Below are 20,902 nucleotides of genomic sequence, written 5' to 3' on the forward strand. Positions count from 1 at the left end.
TTGATTTCAACAGCAAAAATATGTAAAAATTGATATTTCTATTTTCATTTAAATATAAATCGATTCACTGTAATTCAGTAAAAATTATATACTTTTTTACTATATCAATTGCATGAAAGTGATTCATTTTAATTTATTTATTATATTCAAGACTTTACGGCAACTACACTTGTATAATATTTCATTGAAACATAAGTTCGGTTTTTATAAATGATATTATAACAAATTGAATGCAAAGAAATATATCGTAACCTGATGATTGATATTTGATAAAATAATATTAATATTTCGTTACTAATAGAATTTGTATTTTTGTAAATTTGCTTTTTTAGTAAATTAAAAAAAAGTTTTTAAGAGGCCATAGACCTACTCTCCTAAGTCAGAAATCTGTCACTGATAATAATGTTTATTGTTTGTATTAAAAGTAATAATGTAGCAAGTAATTATTTGAATAATATTATTGCAATCACGTAGTGACCTATTTAGTATTTGTATCAAAAGTATTAATAGACGTTGAGGAAATTTTGTCTAATTTTAATTATTTTTAAATGAAAAAAGTTATAACTTTTATTAAATGTTCACATTTTTTTGCTATATTTTTTACTTATAAATCATCTATAATATAATCTAGCTATCTATAATATAATATAATATAAGCTATAAATCTAGTTTTCTTGACAATTAAAGCAAAGTCTTAAAATGCATATCATCCTGTGTCGTTAAAATAACAAAATGTATCAAAATTACTTCATGAGTAAATTTTATTAAGAATAATTAATTTAAAACAAAATTTTTAGTGAATAGAAATCATCTCAAATATTGATACGTCAAAAAATATTGGAAATAAACCAGGACATTACCTAGATATTATCTCTATTCAAGATCTTTCTCATCGAATAAAAATCATCAAATCTAAAGTAACAATTATATTTTATATAAAAGAAAATTGTCCATAACAGTCATCATCCATACCTTTCGTTCATTACCATTTTCTTATAAATAATACTTAATTAGCTACTTCAAATCTAAAAGCTCTTTGGTGATCACAATGAAATAGTTGGTCACAATGGATAATGTATTATAATAGACGGATGAACCACTTATGAGATTGATGTATCGCAGATCTGTAGTTTGGATCGAATGCCTTCATGTTAGTGTAATGTGAAAAGTTGCCTTCCAACTTCCATTATAAATTATGGTGATCTTCTGTTCAAATAGACATATTTTATTTATGCTTATTTGGATTTATGAAATAAAAATGTAGATTTTCGTACTTGACTTACAAATTGCAGACTTTGTATTTGATGCTTAAAAGTTTATTCCATAAATGCTTTTAAAAAGTTCATTCCGCAAATTAGATCTCAACTTGATGCACAATTTATTAAAATCTATAAGTATAGAATTATTTCATTTAGCTCATTTTTTAGCCAAAATAAAAGCATCCTTCGAATATTTTAAAATTAATCAGCTACTGCTGTAAAAAGTATACGTAATAATGGAAGTAAAGTCTATTTTTTATCAATGAAGAGAAACTATAATGAGTGAGTAAAATCTAATTTTGATTGCACGAGCAAAAATTATAAGATTTATAATTGTGAGTTGTTTTATTGATTTAATAAAGCATTCATAGAATACAATGTAATATGACATCCCTATGTAAACAACGATACATTCTTTTTAATTATTATTTATATAGATTTTAATAAAAATATTTCCTACATCATAACGATATTAAACATTTCTTATATCGTTATGATATAAATGTTTTTGTTAAAATCTTTATAAGTATGAAGAAAATTTGCAACGCGATACACCATTGATTCAAATTAAATAAATATAAATTCAAACAATATATTGAATTAAAAATTCTAGCTATGTTATTAATTAAATAAAAATCATTCTATCAATTACAGCAAAAACCGAGCCAAAATGTAAGGTTTTTGCTCAATTTAAAAACTTTTTAATTGAGGAAAAATCCATTTGTTTCTTTGTTTTAAGAACAACAAAACAACAAAAAAAAAAAAGAAGCTTTATTTATTTGGGACTGAAAATTCAAAACATTATGTTTCAGCTTTAAACAGAAGAAATTAGCATTTTTTAGAACGTTCTATTTAATTTCATTGAAGACCTGAAAACCAAACGATTAATTAAAAAAAAAAATCTTTGCTAAACTTTGAACAGAAGTCTTTATTTATTTGGGACTGAAAATTCAAAACATTATGTTTCAGCTTTAAACAGAAGAAATTAGAATTTTTTGCTATTTGAGAACGTTTTATTTAATTTAATTGAAGACCTAAAAACCAAACGATTAGTTTAAAAAAAATCTTTGTTAAACTTTGAACAGAAGTGAGTAAATCTTTAGAAAACAATATAAAAAATACCGTTCTATTTAGTTCCACTTCTGGTTACATATGGCGTAGCGAAACGAAAACACTGACATCGAATGTCCCGTTTATTCTTAGCTTGTTTTCGAAAGAGTTCGAATCGATAGTTATGAAATGATTCGGGTGTCTTTTTTTCACCAGAAACCCAGTGGCCTCAATGCTCATCCTAAACACGCCGACGACACACTCCAGCGCGTTTTACAGAGTCAGAGTTCCGCCCAATGGGGTTTCAAGATTAAGTGCAGAACGATGTGTAACAGACATCGGAGGATATCCAGCTTTTTTTCTTTCTTTCTTATTTAGTTTGAAATTTTGTCGCAGAGTAAATCCAAATATGCGTCTATGATATGTATTCAGTTTTAAGAAGCTTATAGAATTGGTAAGAGGATTGTTTTCTAAAATGGTTCGGAGTGCATTATAAACAATGTGATGATGTTTCTTTTTTGCCTTTTAAAATGATTTAGAATCGAAAATAAATATATTTATGAAATATCAAACTGAATTAGAATAACATTGCCTTTTACATTGCATAATTTATTATTTTTCTGCAAAAAATTGCGCTGTATATTAGGCAAAGAAAACAACTGTATAAACTATTATTGTTACAATGCATTCTATAGTTATTAAGAACAGAGTATATTATGGAATACCTTAAGATATCCAACTAGGTTTGGAAGAGAGTTTTCAAAATAAATAAATAAACCCAAATATTTTAATGTTTATATCATGTTTTTTTATTACTATAAGGATAAAATGTTGAATAAAAGTGAAATCATTTAAGTATACATGTTGATTTTGGAGAAAAAGCCTATTTTGGCTTAAATTTTAGTATTTGTTTACAAAAATTAGGATTGTTATAAATAAAAAATTGTTACAGTTTTTCATTTTTCTTTGTAACATTACATATGTAGCTTATCTTAGATTGCAACTAACTATTATTTAAGAATTATATTCGAAAATAAAATTTTTGCATGTATTTATGAAATTTTAGAATTTTTCAACAATATTTATATTAAACAATCACAAATCCACTTCCCGAGAATTCAACAGCAAATCCATTGTTCATTACATTCTACGTAACATAACGAGAAATAGTTACAATTTCATTAAGATATTTTGATTATTTTTTGAGATATAACAGTATTTGTACAGTAAAATTATGAAAAAAACTCGTTCTTCTGAAAATGCATTTGAAGTTTATAAATGCTTATATGTAAGCATCACTTACATGTCAAGTAGTTTGTTATAACTTGGCTTCTAATTGACTTAGAGGCGAAAATAAAGATATCACTTGGAACAAAAACATACCTATTTTTTGAAACAACAAATAAATAAATAAATACAAAATAAACAAACAAATAAATAAAAATACGAAATTTCACCCAAATTCTTGTTTTTAACCTAGTCGGATACTTTAAGTAAATAATTTACAGATCATTCAAAGATTTGACTTGGAATTTCATGATTATTGAATTATTATATTCATGATTATTGAATTATTATACTCCTCAATTTGATTCCTCATTCATGATTATTGAAGACTCCTCATTACTCCTCATTCTACTGATTATTACTCTTCATTCATGATTATTGAAGACTCCTCATTTCTCCTCATTCTACTGATTATGACTCTTCATTCATGATTATTGAAGACTCCTCATTACTCCTCATTCTACTGATTATGACTCTTCATTCATGATTATTGAAGACTCCTCATTACTCCTCATTCTACTGATTATGACTCTTCATTCATGATTATTGAAGACTCCTCATTACTCCTCATTCTACTGATTATGACTCTTCATTCATGATTATTGAAGACTCCTCATTACTCCTCATTCTACTGATTATGACTCTTCATTCATGATTATTGAAGACTCCTCATTACTCCTCATTCTACTGACAACTCTGATTATTACTCTTCATTCATGATTATTGAATTATTATACTCCTCAATTTAAAATGAATTAACTTACAATTATTTTATAGGGATTTACTTCGGCAGCTAGAATATTTTGATTATTTCGAGAGAAAACTTTAAACAGATTCTTTTATATATACCTTAGCCTTAATTTTCCACTCGGCAAACGATTTTCACATCTGAAATTTAGATAAATATACAGTTTGAAGTATTTCAGATGCCTTGTTGTCATTACTACAAGCCAGTTTTATTCATTATGTTATACACTTGCTAATGCTGTCTATCTGTCCTTTTCATCTAAAATTTGAGCTTTAATTTTAAATTGAAAATGATTAAATAACCCAATACCTCTATTTGCTGAATGGGGACATGTTCTTAAAATATATAAGGATTATAAATGAAATTCATTCAGCATTGGAATTCAAAATTGGCTAATTTGTATAATAATGAGAGTTTATTGGTAAACATTTCTAAGCCAAGATATGGAAAAAAAACCCTCTGACCAATGATGATGTTACTTTGGAAATGCTTTTTTTTTAATGTACAAAAATGGCATAAATTTCAAACATTGACTGGGATTTTATACATTGATTTTAATGATCTTGGTCCGAAGTCCGTATAAAAGGGATGCCATAGGATTAAACGATTATTAATTTAATAGACTGCCTTCCTGTTATTTCATACCAACATCCATTTATAAAGCATTAATGCATTGGAAAACAATGACTCCGCATGTGCTTTAACCCTTTAAAGGGCCATTTTTTTCCAGTCATATTATATTAAAATGTTTTTAGGCCTGAAAAAAAATGTTTTAGGCTTAACTTTAGAATATTTTTAGGCTTAACTTAGAATATTTTTAGGCTTAACTTATTAGATAAATTTAATTTGATGAATTAATTAATTTGGTTAATTAATAATTAAGTAACAAATAAAGACACATCAATTTGTGTGAGATAAAAAACTGAAGCATCTAAGTTTCTGTCTTTCTAAAAAAATTTGTCAGAACTTATGCCAACCTACATAATTTCATACAAATATTGTTAAATTTGGTGGGAAGCATACTTCCCACGGCCCTAGAAAGGGTTAACTTATCAAATAACTGTTAGAGAAAATAACAAAAGAAAAACCAGAAACAAATATTTTTTTTTAATCATTTAAAAAACTAACGATGCCGAAAACGCATAACGATGTAAAATGTTTGCATTTTCGGTATCGTTAATTGTCGGTAAGTTTAACGGCAACGTTGAAAACATTTGCGTTCGTTAACAACGTTGCCGAACATTGTGAAAATACAATAAAAATTGCTTTTGACTTCTGGTACAGTTTTTTTACTGATTAAAAATTGTAAACCACTTTCGGAAGAAATTTTTCTGTCAAATCTTTTAGTGAAATCAATGAAAATTAAAAAAAAAATGAAGTATAATCTGATTTGCTGATATACATTATTTAAAAAAGAGCGTATCGATTAAAATATTCAATTTTCAAATAATTTTATCCATATTTGTTTAAGAAGATCGTTATAAGACTCCAAGTATTTTTTTTTTTATTAGACAGAATCTAATAACAAAGCTCGACTTTCTCGACAGTGTATTTTGAGTTATACATTTAGGGGAGTTTTTATAAATAGGAGTTATATCTGTCATAAAATTTAGAATATGTAGAAAGAGCATGATATTTCACAGTACAACAGTACAAAAAAATTTCATCCTTAACTTATTTGATTTTTAATAAAAAACATTTTTAATGAGATAATCTGCAAGCTCATTCCACAACTCTTAAGCTTAACATGGAGATAAATTCTGTACTTTTAAAAAATAAGAATAAAATTTTTTCAAAAATTAGCAAATTATGTGAATAAAATTTCGATAATTACAATGAATTTATTTTCATTTTGATATGTTTAAAATACAAATCATGAAAAGTTTTATTGCCATAAAATATAAAAGAACATAAAAATATACAGTTCCACTGGAACATTTTCGACTAAGCAGCCGCCTAAGATCACTAGGCCATGAAACGCAATTACGATTAAGAATATTATTAATTATTGCTAAAACTGATTTGAAAAATGTAAAAATTCTCATAATTATAGAATATAAAGATAATATTAATATTTAGTAAAATATAATTGTTAGGGCTTTAATCTGTTTTATGACGTTCATTTTGTTATTCCGGTTTTTAAAAACACCAAGTGTTTTACTTAGATAATTTTATGTTCAAACATAAAAGAAACACAATCCCAAGTCATAACAGATAAATAATAATATATACATTTTTAAGAAGTAATTAAAATTAAACTTAAAATAAATAATTTTAAGAAAAAAAATGAGAAACTAAACTGACAATTTTATTTAAAGTCAGAAAGACTAATATTTATCATTACAAATAGTAACTTAAATATACAGAAATAAATAAAAAGAGGTTTAATAGATGCATAATTTTAATAAGTAAGGTAATGTAGAAATTTTATTTATGTAATTAAAAGAATTAATCAAACAAACCCAAATTTATAAAAAAATATATAAAAAATTCAAAAATCTGGACTATTGTTGTTTAGAGTTTTTATCTTTTCAAACCTATATAACTTTTTTCTAGAATCATTGAAATATCACCTAATTTATGAAACTAAAATTCGTAAATAAGGCTTTTGATGATACTAAGCGTCCTTATTTCCTTAATTATTATTATTAACGTCCCGTTTTAAAGCAACACGAGGGCTATTTTGGGATGGACCTCGTAATTTTCAACCACGGTCAGATGACGAGGACGACACCTGAGCTGGCAGCCTCCACTCTCCACGCCACGCCACACCAGCGGGAGGACGTTTAACGTGCACCACACCCGCTTACACGACTGTTCTTCGGTGAAATCGGGTCTCAAACCCGGAACCTTCCGGTTTCGAAGCCGACGCTTTACCACCTGGCCATCGCGGCCTTCCCTTATTTCCTTAAGAAGCAAACTTTTGGAATCTAATGCAAATATTAAATAAAGCTAAATTTTGAAAAGACATTTAAATACATTAAATCAAATTGTAAGTACGTAATCTCACAAATAGCTGCAGGTCTAACTGACTGAGTATTTATGTCAACGGCAATGCTTATACCTTCTTTTATTTTTTACGTTAAATATTCATTTCATGCAACTTCAAATGAAATTCATAATTTCCGTTGATTTACTTTATATATGAAACCAATCATTTATGAAATAAAATTCCACTGAGTGCGTTTCTAGGATAATAACGTGTCCTTTGCCCGCGATCTGCTGACAGGAAATTAATCTATTTGCAAGCGGATGTCTTTGCATTATGAAATGGAGCATGTTAAGATTAAGACAAGCGGTTTCATAATGTATGTAAATAAAAATGATAAGGATACAACACAAGAACTAAAAATTGTGTTTCGGCCGGACTTGGTTAGTGATGCGTGGCTTAGCTGCAATTTTAATACCACCCAAATAGATGTTGCACTGTTCTTAAAACAATATTATAAACTATTATTTTTTTGAGAAAAATGTATACGACACACAAAAAAATTTCATTTAAATTTAAATATTTAATTGCTAAATTTAAACATTAATAGTATTAATCATTTAAATAATTAATTGCTTTAATGATTGCTATTATGTTTCTAATGATGATTAATAATGATTGCTTTTATGTTTCTATATAAATAATTTCATAATGTGACTATATTGAAGAAAAAGTCAATTTCATTGTTAGCATCTTGGCGTTTTCAATCAAATAAAAGATAATGTTTTGAGATATAAATACCGTGTTCACAATAATTTTTCTATTAGATTTCAAAATTGAATTCATACAATTCATTTTTGAATTCATTTCAATCATACAATTCATTCAATTGAATTCAATCATACAATTCATTCAATTGAATTCATTCATACAATTCATTCAATTGAATTCATTCATACAACTCATTCAATTGAATCCATTCATACAATTCATTCAATTGAATTCATTCATACAATTCATTCAATTGAATTCATTCATACAATTCATTGAATTGAATTCATTCATACAATTCATTCATTTGAATTCATTCATACAATTCATTCATATTGAATTCAATACATTAATTAATTCATTTTTATTAATTACGTTAATTAAGTAAAAAATTAATTCCTTCATAGATGCTATATCCATAACTTCACAATGCCACTATATTGAAGAAAAAGTTAATTTTATTTATAGAATCTTGCCATTTCCAATCGCATAAAATATAACGTTTTGAGGATAAGATACTTCTTTCAATGGAATATCTTAATTTTTCTATTAACTCTCAAAATTTAATTCATACATTGTGTTGGATTATTATTAATTATGTTAATTTAATAAAAAATTATGTCCTGCATAGATGCTATATAAACAAAATTATAATTCCACTAAATTGAAGAAAAAGTAAATTTTATTGATATCATCTTAGCCTTTTCAATCAAATAAAAGATAATGATTTTAATATAAAATACTGCTTTCAATAGAATATTTTAATTTTTCTACAAACTCTCAAAATTTAATTTATACATTGTGTCGAATTATTAAATGTTTAAATCCCAAGGAGATAAAATTGAAGTTCTTCATAGATGCTATAATTTGATATAAAAATCATACAAATCTTTGAAGTTGACATGATATGTTAATCGTACCTCAATAGCAAATTTCTAAATTTTTACAGTTAGGCAGATATTTTCAATAGGAAAACATACTCTAAATGAAGTACAAAATTATATAGTAGTTATTGAACTCTGTAAATCTACCTTTAAACTCTTGTAAAGCTTTCATGTAGTTCTCGTTTATATTTGTCATATTTAATAAAAATATTTTTCTAGCAATAATATTTTAAGACAAAAAAATCTACTCTTCTGCAATTAAAATTAACCTAGTTATAAAGCTTTAAATTTTAATTTCTTAAACCGATCCAATGACGTCTCGAGGAATCAGAGTGAAATGAGTAGCGGATCTAACTAGAAGCGATCGTTTAAATAATTTAAAATCGGTTTAAACAATGATTTTTCAAAACTGTATAATATGACCAGTTTGAATCATAGAAGTATCGAACTATTTCTTTTAATATTATTTTTTTCAGGAACAATTTACTTAATATAGCTACTAGGATATCAGAAAAAATTGAATACCGTAAATTTTTTAGCAGTACGTTTATTGATTCAAATCAATATAAAATTTAACTCTCTAGAGCATTAGCATATTTTTCAAATGCAAGTATACACCTATTTACAATACAATGGTTTATAAAAAAGATTTTGGCTGTGATTAAAATGGACACATTGAATAATAACATAAGAGAAAGATTATGCAGGGTTAATTATAAGTGATATTTCAAATTCATTCTGAAAAATATTATCAACTTTCTAATAATATTTTCCTATAAATATTGTTCAGAGAAATGTAGAAAATATTGCACAAGCATTTAAAACCAATTTTAGCAATGAAACTTATTAATATAAAAAAAAAAGAATAGAATTTTTGAAGAAAAAAAAATATGAAAATATGTAAAATACAACTGCAGAAAGACACGCAGTGTAATACTATTAGTAAATTTTCTAACCTAGATTTTAGTTAACCCGATTTCAAATGACTGATTTTACATATTTAATACAATAATAAATTCAAATTAAATAAATCAAATTGTTTCTGTGTTAAAAAAAATTCATTTACATAAATATGCCATAATTAAATAAAGATGTATGATGGAGGTTTTGGTACCATCAATAAAAAGAAGTTAAAAAAGTTGCTTCGATGAGAGAATGCACATACAATATACAAACACACACAAAAAGTATTAAGCGCTTAACTGCTATTATTTTTAACCTCTTTCTCGTAATGAAGGAAAAGTAGTAAATTATTCCTTGGCAAAATATTCAGAGCATAATATGTTTAGTAAAAAAGAAAAAAAAAAGATGTTTTAGGATTTATTCTTTCATTTTTAAATAATTCCAAAAAATGGCCGAGTTTCGATTTAGGACTCAACAGATGATGGCATAATTGTTGAAAGCTGCTAATCTCGAAATTGGAAAAATGGAATAATTTAAGCGGCTTTTTCAAAATTCCATAATGCAAGCCGTAGAAGTTCAGAAGGATTCCAATTTTAAGATTTTGTTTAATGATTTTAAAAAGTGTAGCTTTCTGTGTTAATGATGCTACATACAAAAAGAAAGGAAAAAAAAAAAGAAAAAGAAAACTGTGCAATTTTGTGAAAATGATGAAGGGTCAGAAGATACAGATAAAAAAGACGTAAAAAAACTTAATATGTCTCGCAATTATTTTTAAAATTCATTTTATTTCGGACATTCTATTTTACTTTTATTTAGTTAATGAAGCGTCTCAAAAATAGAAGGCAAATAGAGCAAATAGAGAAATAAAATTCATTTATAACTAACAGTTTTATAAAACTGGCACATTTTTTTTTGCTTGTTGCTAAGCAACAGTGATTATAGCAACGTCTCTTTACACAAAAAGAAGTTTTCATAAACACAATCTAATTTATTTTAGAAATTTGCCAGTGAATGATCATAAGTATGTGATTATGTAATAACGTAAGTACATTACGTAAATGAAAACGGACTTAATTTAAGAGTTAAAACAGCTATGCAAAAAAAAAAAAAAAAAAGGATATTTCTACATTAAAAAAAATTAAATATAAAATCTAATGAAAGAAAAATTTTAATTTTAAAAAATTTAGAAACATTTTCTTGTAATAAGTCATGGTGATATCATTCATGGACATGGAATGGCAAATATAAATTAAATTCCAAAAATATTAAAATATTCAAAAAATAAAATTTTATTTTAGAATATATTCTGAAAATTGATACATAAAAGCATTCAAAATCAAAGCACACATATGCCATAAATGATAATTTTCATAAGAATAGGAATTAAAAAGAATAAAAAGAAAATAAAAAGTGATAATTAATGCAAATTATTATAGATAAATTATGTTCCGAAGTCGGTATATTAAAGTTCCAACTGTAGGCAGAATTAACTATTTGATGGAATAATGAAAATGATTTGAATTTTATTTTAATACTGAAACATATCGAAGAAAAATATACATGAATTATTTATTAAAAATGCTTAAATTCAGCGAATATTTGGAATTATTAAAATGAGAATTTTCTTAAATTTTAAAGTGCGGTAAAAGTTAATTTTTTCAGTTTTTTACAATAACAGTTTAGTGAATTATTTCGGAAAGCCACCACAATTTCTCTAAATTTTTAGTAAATTAAAATTTTGTTTAAAATTTCAAAAAGTTATGTTAAAGTTAATGTTAGCTTGTCAATGCAATTAGCTTCTTCAATGTTAGCTTGTTTCTTCAAAGAATGTTTTACACACACACACACACACGCACGCATTCTTCAAATTTAATTTGATAATGCATTCAATCTTGCATTATGCATTAAATTAAGAAGAGATATCAAATTAAATTAAGAAGAGATTAAGAAAAAGCAATCAATTGATAAGGTAAAGATGATTTTTAAACATAAAAAAGGAAATAAATCATTTCACCATATGAGATAAATCATCATTAATCAAGTATTATATTCCTTTTATTTTAAATTAATGTCTTGTTAACCATGTGTTTTTTTCAAAAATTAAAAAACAAACAGTGAAGGAGTGAATAACGCCATCAAATAAATTTTTTTAGGGACATTCAAGCCTTTAGTTTGGGTTAAGTTTTTATACCGTATTTGGTAACCTGGGCTGATCTTTCAACGAATTTAAAATTCAAGCAAACCACTATTTCAAAATTCTAAATATTGATTTTATTAAAAAAATCATTAGTTTATGTTTATAACCCACATAATCGATCTATTTTTGATATTTTGAAAGAGTACAACGATCACCGAGCTATGCTCTGATTTATTGTAATCTGAGTAATTCCAGATTTTTTAGTTATATTAACGTCCCGTTTAGGACAACACTAGGGCTATTTTGGGAAGGACCTCGTGATTTTGAACCGCTGTCAGATGACGAGGACGACATCCCCCCCCTCTCCACACCACACCAGCGGGAGGACGTTTGGTCTGGACGGATTTAACGTGCAACAGACCCCCTTACAAGGGGGTTCTTCGGTGGAATCGGGTCTCGAACCTGAAACCCTTCGGTTCCGAAGCAGAGACCTTACCACCAGGCCACCGCGGCCCCGATTTTTTAGTATTGTTTGTTTAGTGTAAAATATGATGAATATAAATTATTTTAATATTTTTTTTATTTATAAACTCTTGGAAAATTAAAAGTTACTTATGAAATAAAACTGTATTGTATTAAATTATAGTATTAACTGAGTTCAGTTTAGTTATATTAACGCTGCTTTTTAAAACAACATTAAGGCAATTTTGGGATGGATCCAGTAATTCTGAACCATGGTCAGATGACGAGGTTAATATCTGAACTAGCACCCCCTCTACAAACTTCCGCATCACACCAGCGGGCTTAACTGAGAGAATGTTGGTATAAGGAATGGGAAATGGATTCATAAATGAAGGTAAAACCTATGCATTTAAAGAACTGCCAAATACAGACTAAAGAAAAAAAAAGTGTCAAAATGAGCATAATTAATTATTTAATTTCCAACTGATAATAAAGAAAATCAATTTAATAAATAGCTATGGAATAGGAATTAAATCAGCCATATTTTATTTTCACTTAAAATCGAAGAAATAAGAAGATAAACAAATTATTCACTTAAAAATTGAAATGATTGAATTCTCTCACTTCACGTTGCGTTAACATAATAGAAACCTTTCTAATCGAAAGTTATATAAAAAAAGATCGTCTGCAAGAAAAATTTAGATCTCGCCATTCTTTTTGCTTATCATCTTATTTCGGCTCATTTTCCGAAGCGCGAGGATTCTACACCTTACTTGCCACTGACAGTTGAAAATGAATGATTTTAAAGAATAAAATTATTCAAAGAATTCAATCCAAGTTTTACACAGTGGCTTACATAAAATAAAAAAATTTGCCTATAAATTGTTTTTAAGAAATTTAGTTGGAAATGTATCCTTTTATTTTCAACATTTGCACTGGAATTCGTTTCTCAAAAATTATGACTCTATTTTATTACTTTTGAAAGGGTATTCTAAAGATTATCTTATTATTATCTAAGAAATGTATTTGTTTGATGGCAAAAAAATAAAAATAATTTAAGTTGATTTTAATTTTTATGAAGTTGATTAGAATGACTACAATACGTTATCAACCAAAATAAATTTAAGTGTAACGCAGCATGATTCAAATTTTTATAACCTTAAGTAAAAATGCGCATAAATATTATAGAAATTCATTATTCGTCGCTATATTGTTGCATATTAAGATTTATACTAGAAAAAGCAATTAATGCATTCATGCATTAATTGCCGATTTTAATTAAAATTATACCAGCTTTCATATGTAACTGGAGACAAAAATAGCAAACTCCGATATGTAATTAATGATCCTTGAAGATGAAACTATTTTCATTACGTTATATTAAAACGAAAACTAATTTTCGTTTTAATATAACGTTTAATATAATTTTCGTTTTTTTTTTACAGCGAAATACATACATAGCGAAATCGCTGTGGTTATTGAAGCTGGAGTCTCGTAAGTGTTTCAGCTTGCAATATCTCTTGAAACTAGTAATGGGTAAGTGGCAAAGATATATGAAAGTGGCATAGTGACATGACTCTGTTAAGCCTTTTCTTAATAGAAAATATACAATAAAATAATGCTTTTGCAATTCCTCTCGTATATAGAAGTTGGTAATTGTAGGAAACCATTGATGGGATATCTAAAGATCATGAACATTTATATGAAATGAAGAGTTTCGAAATCGGTATTGTGATTGATTCTGGGGATAATCAAGTTTCCCCACATGGATAAAATTTACTATAGAATGAATAGCTATATAGTTCGATTTCTGTCGTAATCTAGGATGGTAGCTAATCCTTGTTGATATATCTAACGGTCATAGATTTTCATATCGAATAAAAATTGGCGAAATCGGACAATTATTTGGGACTTGGAAATTGATTCATTGAATTGATAATTATTTTAAATAAATAGATAATGGGTAACTATGATGATATACTGTATCACGGTAGTTTTTTACACGTGTCCAGATTGATTATATCCAAATGTAATTTTAACATTGAGAGAAGCACGCGTTTTAGTCCTAAATATTTTATGTATAAAATGAAGAATTTTTTTTCTCTTATTTCTTTGCATTCTAATAAAAGAGCCGAGAAAAACTAGTGATTTTGATGAGCTTTAAACCTTACGGATTTCAAATTATTGAGTACCAATGAATTAATTACTTTCATCGTTTGAAATCATTCAAATGACACATAAGTTTTTAGTACAAAATCATTTAAAAAATCCTTTCAGAATTTCGTTAAGGAATCCAAAAAAAAAAAAAAAAAAAAAAAAAAATCAATCAACGCAATGTCTGGTAATCCAGATAAATGATTCCTTCTTTTCGAATCCAGCGGGCAATAGCACATGAAATGTTATATATATATATATATATATATATATATATATATATATATATATATATATATATATATATATATATATATATATATATATATATATATATATATATATATATATATATATATATATATATATATATATATATATATAAAATGAATACCGTTTAGTCATGTGTTGGCATGAATGATATTTATTGCTGTTACAGCAAACATAAAGCTGCAAAGAAGCATAGGAAATTGCTTTAATGCAACTGAAATCTGTTATTTAAAATTAATTTAACTGGATTGAAATGCCGAAAAATGTTTTGAACTTCTAATAGTGATAATCATTTATAGTAGAATACAATTTTACATAAAGAAAAAAAACATGGGGTTATGCAATTATGCTACAGAAAAGGAATAATGCCGTTATTTTAACTGAAGTATTAGAAATTCTAAGAAATCCTAGAAATGTTTCATTGAAGGTTACTTGGTAAATTATTGATTGATGAATAATGATATAAAAGGCATTGTCTATTTCATTCCATTAATTAATATTTCTATCAATAGCTCTTATACATTTTATGCTCTTTCTTTTAAAAAGTAATAACTCCCTCTTATAATAACTTGAAAATGGAGATGAAAAGGAGGAGAGATCATGAGTTTACTATATGCAGTACAGTGGAGAATTAAGATGTATTAAATATTTTTAAACAGCTTTATAACAATTTCTAAGTTACAACCATACTTTGGATTTTTTTGAATGGCAGTGAGAGCTATAGTACGAGGCAAGGAATGAAGGTTCAATATTAATTATCATTACCGACCACGATGCAGATCTTCTTATAAAAGGAATGACCCAGCTTTGAAGTGAAGGCACCAAACCTTTGAATAGAACACTTCTCATCGCCATACATTGTGCATCCCTCCTGGGGGGATTATTTGATAAATATAAGCTCACTTTTTTTTATATTTCGCAACATCATGATTATATTAGTAAATTAATGGAGTCGCTACATGCGCAACTGCATTTACATTTTAATTTTGAAGGAAATAAGCTCTTGTGATTAAAAAAAACATTATTGCATAACATTATGATACGTTTGCCATATGTTTCACAAAAAAGCACCGGTTCCCCAGCTCCAATTACTTCACCGATTTCGATAGTTTTTATTTCATATGAAAACTCATGATTCTTAGGCGTGTCATCATCTGTCTCCAACCCACTCACATACCTCCACTGTTAGAGATATAATATAAAGTCTTGGCATAACAATCAGCCTCAACAGCTATACAGACTTCGCCATTTGTCGTGCATAGTTAATAAATCAAAATATTCTTTATTAGTCAAGAAAACATAAAATAATATTTTTATTCAATTTGATAAAATGTAACTCATCAAAATTGATTGAAATGAATAAATCATCTCCATTAAGTTGATAAGGGGAGAATTATTAAGAACAATTCATAAAAGCAGCATTTTCTTGAAAAATTATAATTTCTAATATTTTGAAAAATTAAAAGTTTTTGGTAGAACGAAACTGTTAACAAAAGATGACATTCAGTTAACACAACTACATGACATAAAATTACTATTAGAATTTATTTAAATATATTTTGCTTCTGGCTGAGAATTTTGAATTCTTGTTTCCTAACGGTTACGATTTGACCTCATGTGGTATCTCAGTCTATTCTGGGAAAGAAGATATATTTTAAGAGAGAAAATTACATTCAGACATACTAATTGGAAATTGGAAAAAAAATGTTAAGCTTGTCACAAACATTTTTAGACTTCAATTATTTTCAGCTCAAAAAGTTTACGGAAATGGGTTCTTCTGAATAAGCTGCATGGTGAGTTTTACAATCCGTATGGATGCTGTTTAGCACCGAAATATTGAACTTGAACTTTATTTTGAAACTTCTGTTTTTATGATAAGGGGCAAAGGAAATTTGTTTTCAGAAAGATCAAATGAGTTTGCAAATGGCGAAAGACGAAAAACAGAAGTGAAAAATTTCAACAAAATTTTATTTACTTTGCAAATGTAATCAACATCTCTTCTGTAAAACAAGTTTCATTTTTAGGTCATTTAATTTATAGTTATATTTTTTGTGGAAACTATTTCCTTTGAAAATGATTTCCATAACCTTTGTAAAAGGCATTTAATTTTTAATATGTTTATTTTATAATTACCTGTTTTACATAAATGCCAAAGTATATTTACTATAGCAGAGCTTATTTACAACTAATTTATCTAAAGTTAGAAAATATAGAAAAAATTTAATATATTCGCAAAATTTTTTAACCTTACAAAATACAATTTCCCAAATATTTTGAGATTATAATTTAACAATGTTGCTTAGATATTTCTATAGTTAAATCTATATTTAAATACCTTTTAAACAGGCAAAATTGAGGATGGTTTGAACTGCTGATTTTGGCCGATTATCATATTTCATTATTTTGAACTGCTATTTACAATAATAAATTAATTCTTAAATGCGTATCGAACATCCAATAATTACAAACAGTTACATTAGCAGAATTAATTCATATGCATTTGATTAAAAATATTATTAAAATTTAGTATAAAAATCAAAAGGCCATATTTATTTCAACTAAAATATATATAGTAAAAAGTGTTTGTATAGCTAAAATTCTTCATAAAAATGTAGAAGTCATATTTATTTTAAATCGCAATTTTAACATTAGTAGCATAAATATTAGCTCACTTTTAATACAAAATATATTTCACACGACTGAACTCAATGTTTCAGTTTGGACGTCTTCGGAATTTTAATAGACCTTGCCAAACACCTCATTGGGCCCCATCGTAATTTTGTACCCAGCTTGCTGCCCCGTTACCCCCATCTCTAACCTTGACCTTGACCTAGTCTTTAAGTCAAATGGCACAGGAACCATTAGGAGACTAATTTAGATGTCAAACAAGGACTCCTTGAATAAAAGACATTGGACTTTTATTTTAAGGTGGCTCAAATGAAATCAACCGTTGCTTGTAGGCAAGCTCAAATAAATCAAGCAATAAAAGGATATATAAAAATCTTATAAAAAATTCTGTATTAGAAGCTTAATTTCAAAGGAAATTTGTTATTTTACTGGATATATTTCATTAGAGTTGACATTTATAGTTTTATAGAAAAGCTTTAGCAAAGAAAATTTGCCCCTGTATTGAATATATTGCATTAGAGTTGAAATTTATAGCTAAAAAGCTTTTGCAAAGGAAGATTAAAGGAAATTTGCTTCCTTAATGGATATATTTCATTAGAGTTGAAATTTATATATTTATACAAAAGCTTTAGCAAAGAAAATTTGCTCTTGTATTGGATATATAATTCATTTGAGGTGAAATTTATAGCTTAAAAGCTTTTGCAAAGGAAGTTTAAAGGAAATTTGCTTCCTTAATGGATATATTTCATTAGAGTTGAAATTTATATCTTTATACAAAAGCTTTTCTAATCATTGAAAAAAAAACAGGCTTTAATGGTATAAATCAAATTCAAAAAATGAAAATAAATTAATGAGGAAGGAAATATATCCTTCGTTTCTTCTCAAATAAAAAGCGGAACGAATGTCATTAGTTACTGCTCTTGCGCAGAACAAAAATTGGTACTACTCTTTCTACAGTGCCTTCCTTTCTCATACAATGGAGTGGAAATTATATATGTTGTTATTGTGCGCATAAATTATTGCTTGAAAATTTCTTTTCTCTATGAAGAATTTTGCACCATTTTTTTACGCTATTTCACTACATTATTCAAAGCCTTAAAAAAAGATTGCTATTAGATTATTAATGGATTTAGATATCAAGAAAATTATATAAATTAATAATTACATGAGAGAGTTACGCACGTAATGTTGAACACAATAATAAAAAATGCAATGCATAAAATACAAAACCGAAATGAAGGTATCATTAGTTTATCACTATTCGGCATAACTGTCATCCATATTGAAGTATTTGAATTTGAGCTGAATGAGTTTGAAAATACTGGTCTTCGTGTGCAAAACTGCAAGGACTCGGTTGGGAAGTTTTGGAGAAATAATCATACAAAGTGCAGGATTTGGCACTTTCAGATTTACATCTATTAAGTTCCATGAAGAAGTTCCTCCTTAGTCAAAAGTTTGATTCTGACGACGACCTCTTAAGGGCCGACGGCGTTCTATGATGTCGGAATTTTCGAATTGATCCAATGTTGGGGTAAGTGCCTTAACATGAATGCAATTATGCAAAAAGTATTAAATTAGTGATATTTTTATTTCTTTTTTATACTATAATGCACTGCATATTTTATTTTCGTGTAAAAAAATTGTTTGTTATTTATTGGCATACCTTAGTACATACACTAAAAGAATTGGTGGAAATACATAGCATATGCCAGTTCTTGTTAGTAACATATTTATATTTATGATAAATGCAAAACTTTTAAAATCTATTATTAAATATAGAATTTGCCATTATTAAGATATATATATACATATATACTATCAAGAAATTTTGACAAGAAATATTCTAACAAGAAGTGAAAGTGCATTAAAATTAAATGAAGAATGTTTTCTAAATCACAAATTCACTTTCTCACAGCAAAGAATGGTAAAAACAACGTTTGAAATAACAATTACGAAAAGCTTTTAGGAAAGATTATACTAATTTTAAGAAAGCGTTGTACATTGAATCATTTATTTTTTTTTTCACATATAATTGAAAAGTAGTATTCAAAATGTTGGCAAATACTTCCTATGATCGATTGCTTATTTATCTGAAGAACTGTTAAGGATCAAGGGGATTATATTTATTTAAATTGCACTTACATCCATTGTGAAAATGTATAAATATGAAATACATACGCACATAAAAATTGAAATAAATTTTATCTTGTAGCTTAAAAATTAACATCCGATATTTATAGTCTAACAAAGGATTTCGATAAAGGAAAGTACTAAACACAATTCTTCAAGTAACGGAATTTACTATGAAATGTAACTATTAATTGTAGTTAAGAACAATCAAATTAGCAATTGATTACATTAAAAATTTAAAATCTTGCCACATGAAAAATATTTTATAATTTACTTTAAAATTTTAGGTTCTTGTTGCTGCAAAATCATAGCTACAGTCAAAATTGAAAATCTTGTTTCGGTAAAAACATAGCTATTGCCGAAACTTAAGATCTGGTTGCGGTAAAGACACAGCTGTTGTCAAAATTTAAGATCTTGTTGCGGTAAAATGATAGCTGTTGTCAAAATTTAAGGTCTTGTTGCGGTAAAGTCAGAGCTACCGTCAAAATTTAAAATCTTGCTATAAAAGGAGTAATATGATTTCAAAATTTAAGATTTGGCTGTTGTAAAAAGAGATAAAGTCTAAAATTTAAGGTCTTTTTTTTCGAAACAGTTAATTTCAGAACTTCAGGTCTTGCTAAATAAAAGTCAGTTACGATCAATTGCTAAGATCTTACAGCTCAAAAGAGTTTGTTATAAATCTGCTGCATACTTATTGTCATTCATTTTACCTTATTTTTTCAACATTGGAATTACATTTCAAAAAACAATGGACTACAAAATTTCTACTTACATGCTCCTGAAGAAAGTATCCAAAGGTATCGGCGTCCATCAACTTTCGACTCGATTCCCACCTCGCCTCCGCTGGATGTCGTCAAGATAATCCATGAGCCTCACGAATACATTCACAAGATCATTGGAAATGCGCACACAGAAGCACACACGCACGGCTGGATCCGTCTTCAACTACTTAAGAACTGAAACGCGGCCACCTGCGGAAGAGCCTCCCAGATGTAGGTTAAGAAGATGTGTTTCATCTCTGTGACGTCAGGTAGAACGAAAAGGTGGGTTGTTCCTGATTAGGGTGGTATCTCCCCCCTCTCCTTTGCAGTGTGTATCTGGGACTTTCATCGCCAAGACGGGTCAACAAAGTGCTCATTACCTTTAGCTGGTTCTTCAGACGGCTATTGGGGGAGGCTTGTTAACGCGGACGATATTCGCTAGAAAATGAGATCTTATTTTCACTATCGATGGCGATGAATCGCATATAGCTATAAAAAATTCAAGATGGAAATTTGTAAGTTGGGATGG

General features: G+C 27.3%; 1 protein-coding gene across 1 annotated transcript in view; it reads right to left on the reverse strand.

Annotated features, from left to right (window-relative positions):
- The window catches only part of LOC129967011 (serine proteinase stubble-like), a 44,711-nt gene extending 24,144 nt beyond the window's left edge, over nucleotides 1-20,567 (reverse strand). The window contains exon 1 of the mRNA XM_056081645.1: nucleotides 20,385-20,567. Coding sequence (XP_055937620.1) covers nucleotides 20,385-20,386 — 2 coding nt within the window. The 5' untranslated portion in view covers nucleotides 20,387-20,567. The remainder of the gene's footprint in view (nucleotides 1-20,384) is intronic.
- Nucleotides 20,568-20,902: the final 335 nt, after the last annotated feature.

Source organism: Argiope bruennichi, chromosome 1 (assembly GCF_947563725.1).
Source record: "Argiope bruennichi chromosome 1, qqArgBrue1.1, whole genome shotgun sequence".
Classification (NCBI taxonomy): domain Eukaryota; kingdom Metazoa; phylum Arthropoda; class Arachnida; order Araneae; family Araneidae; genus Argiope; species Argiope bruennichi.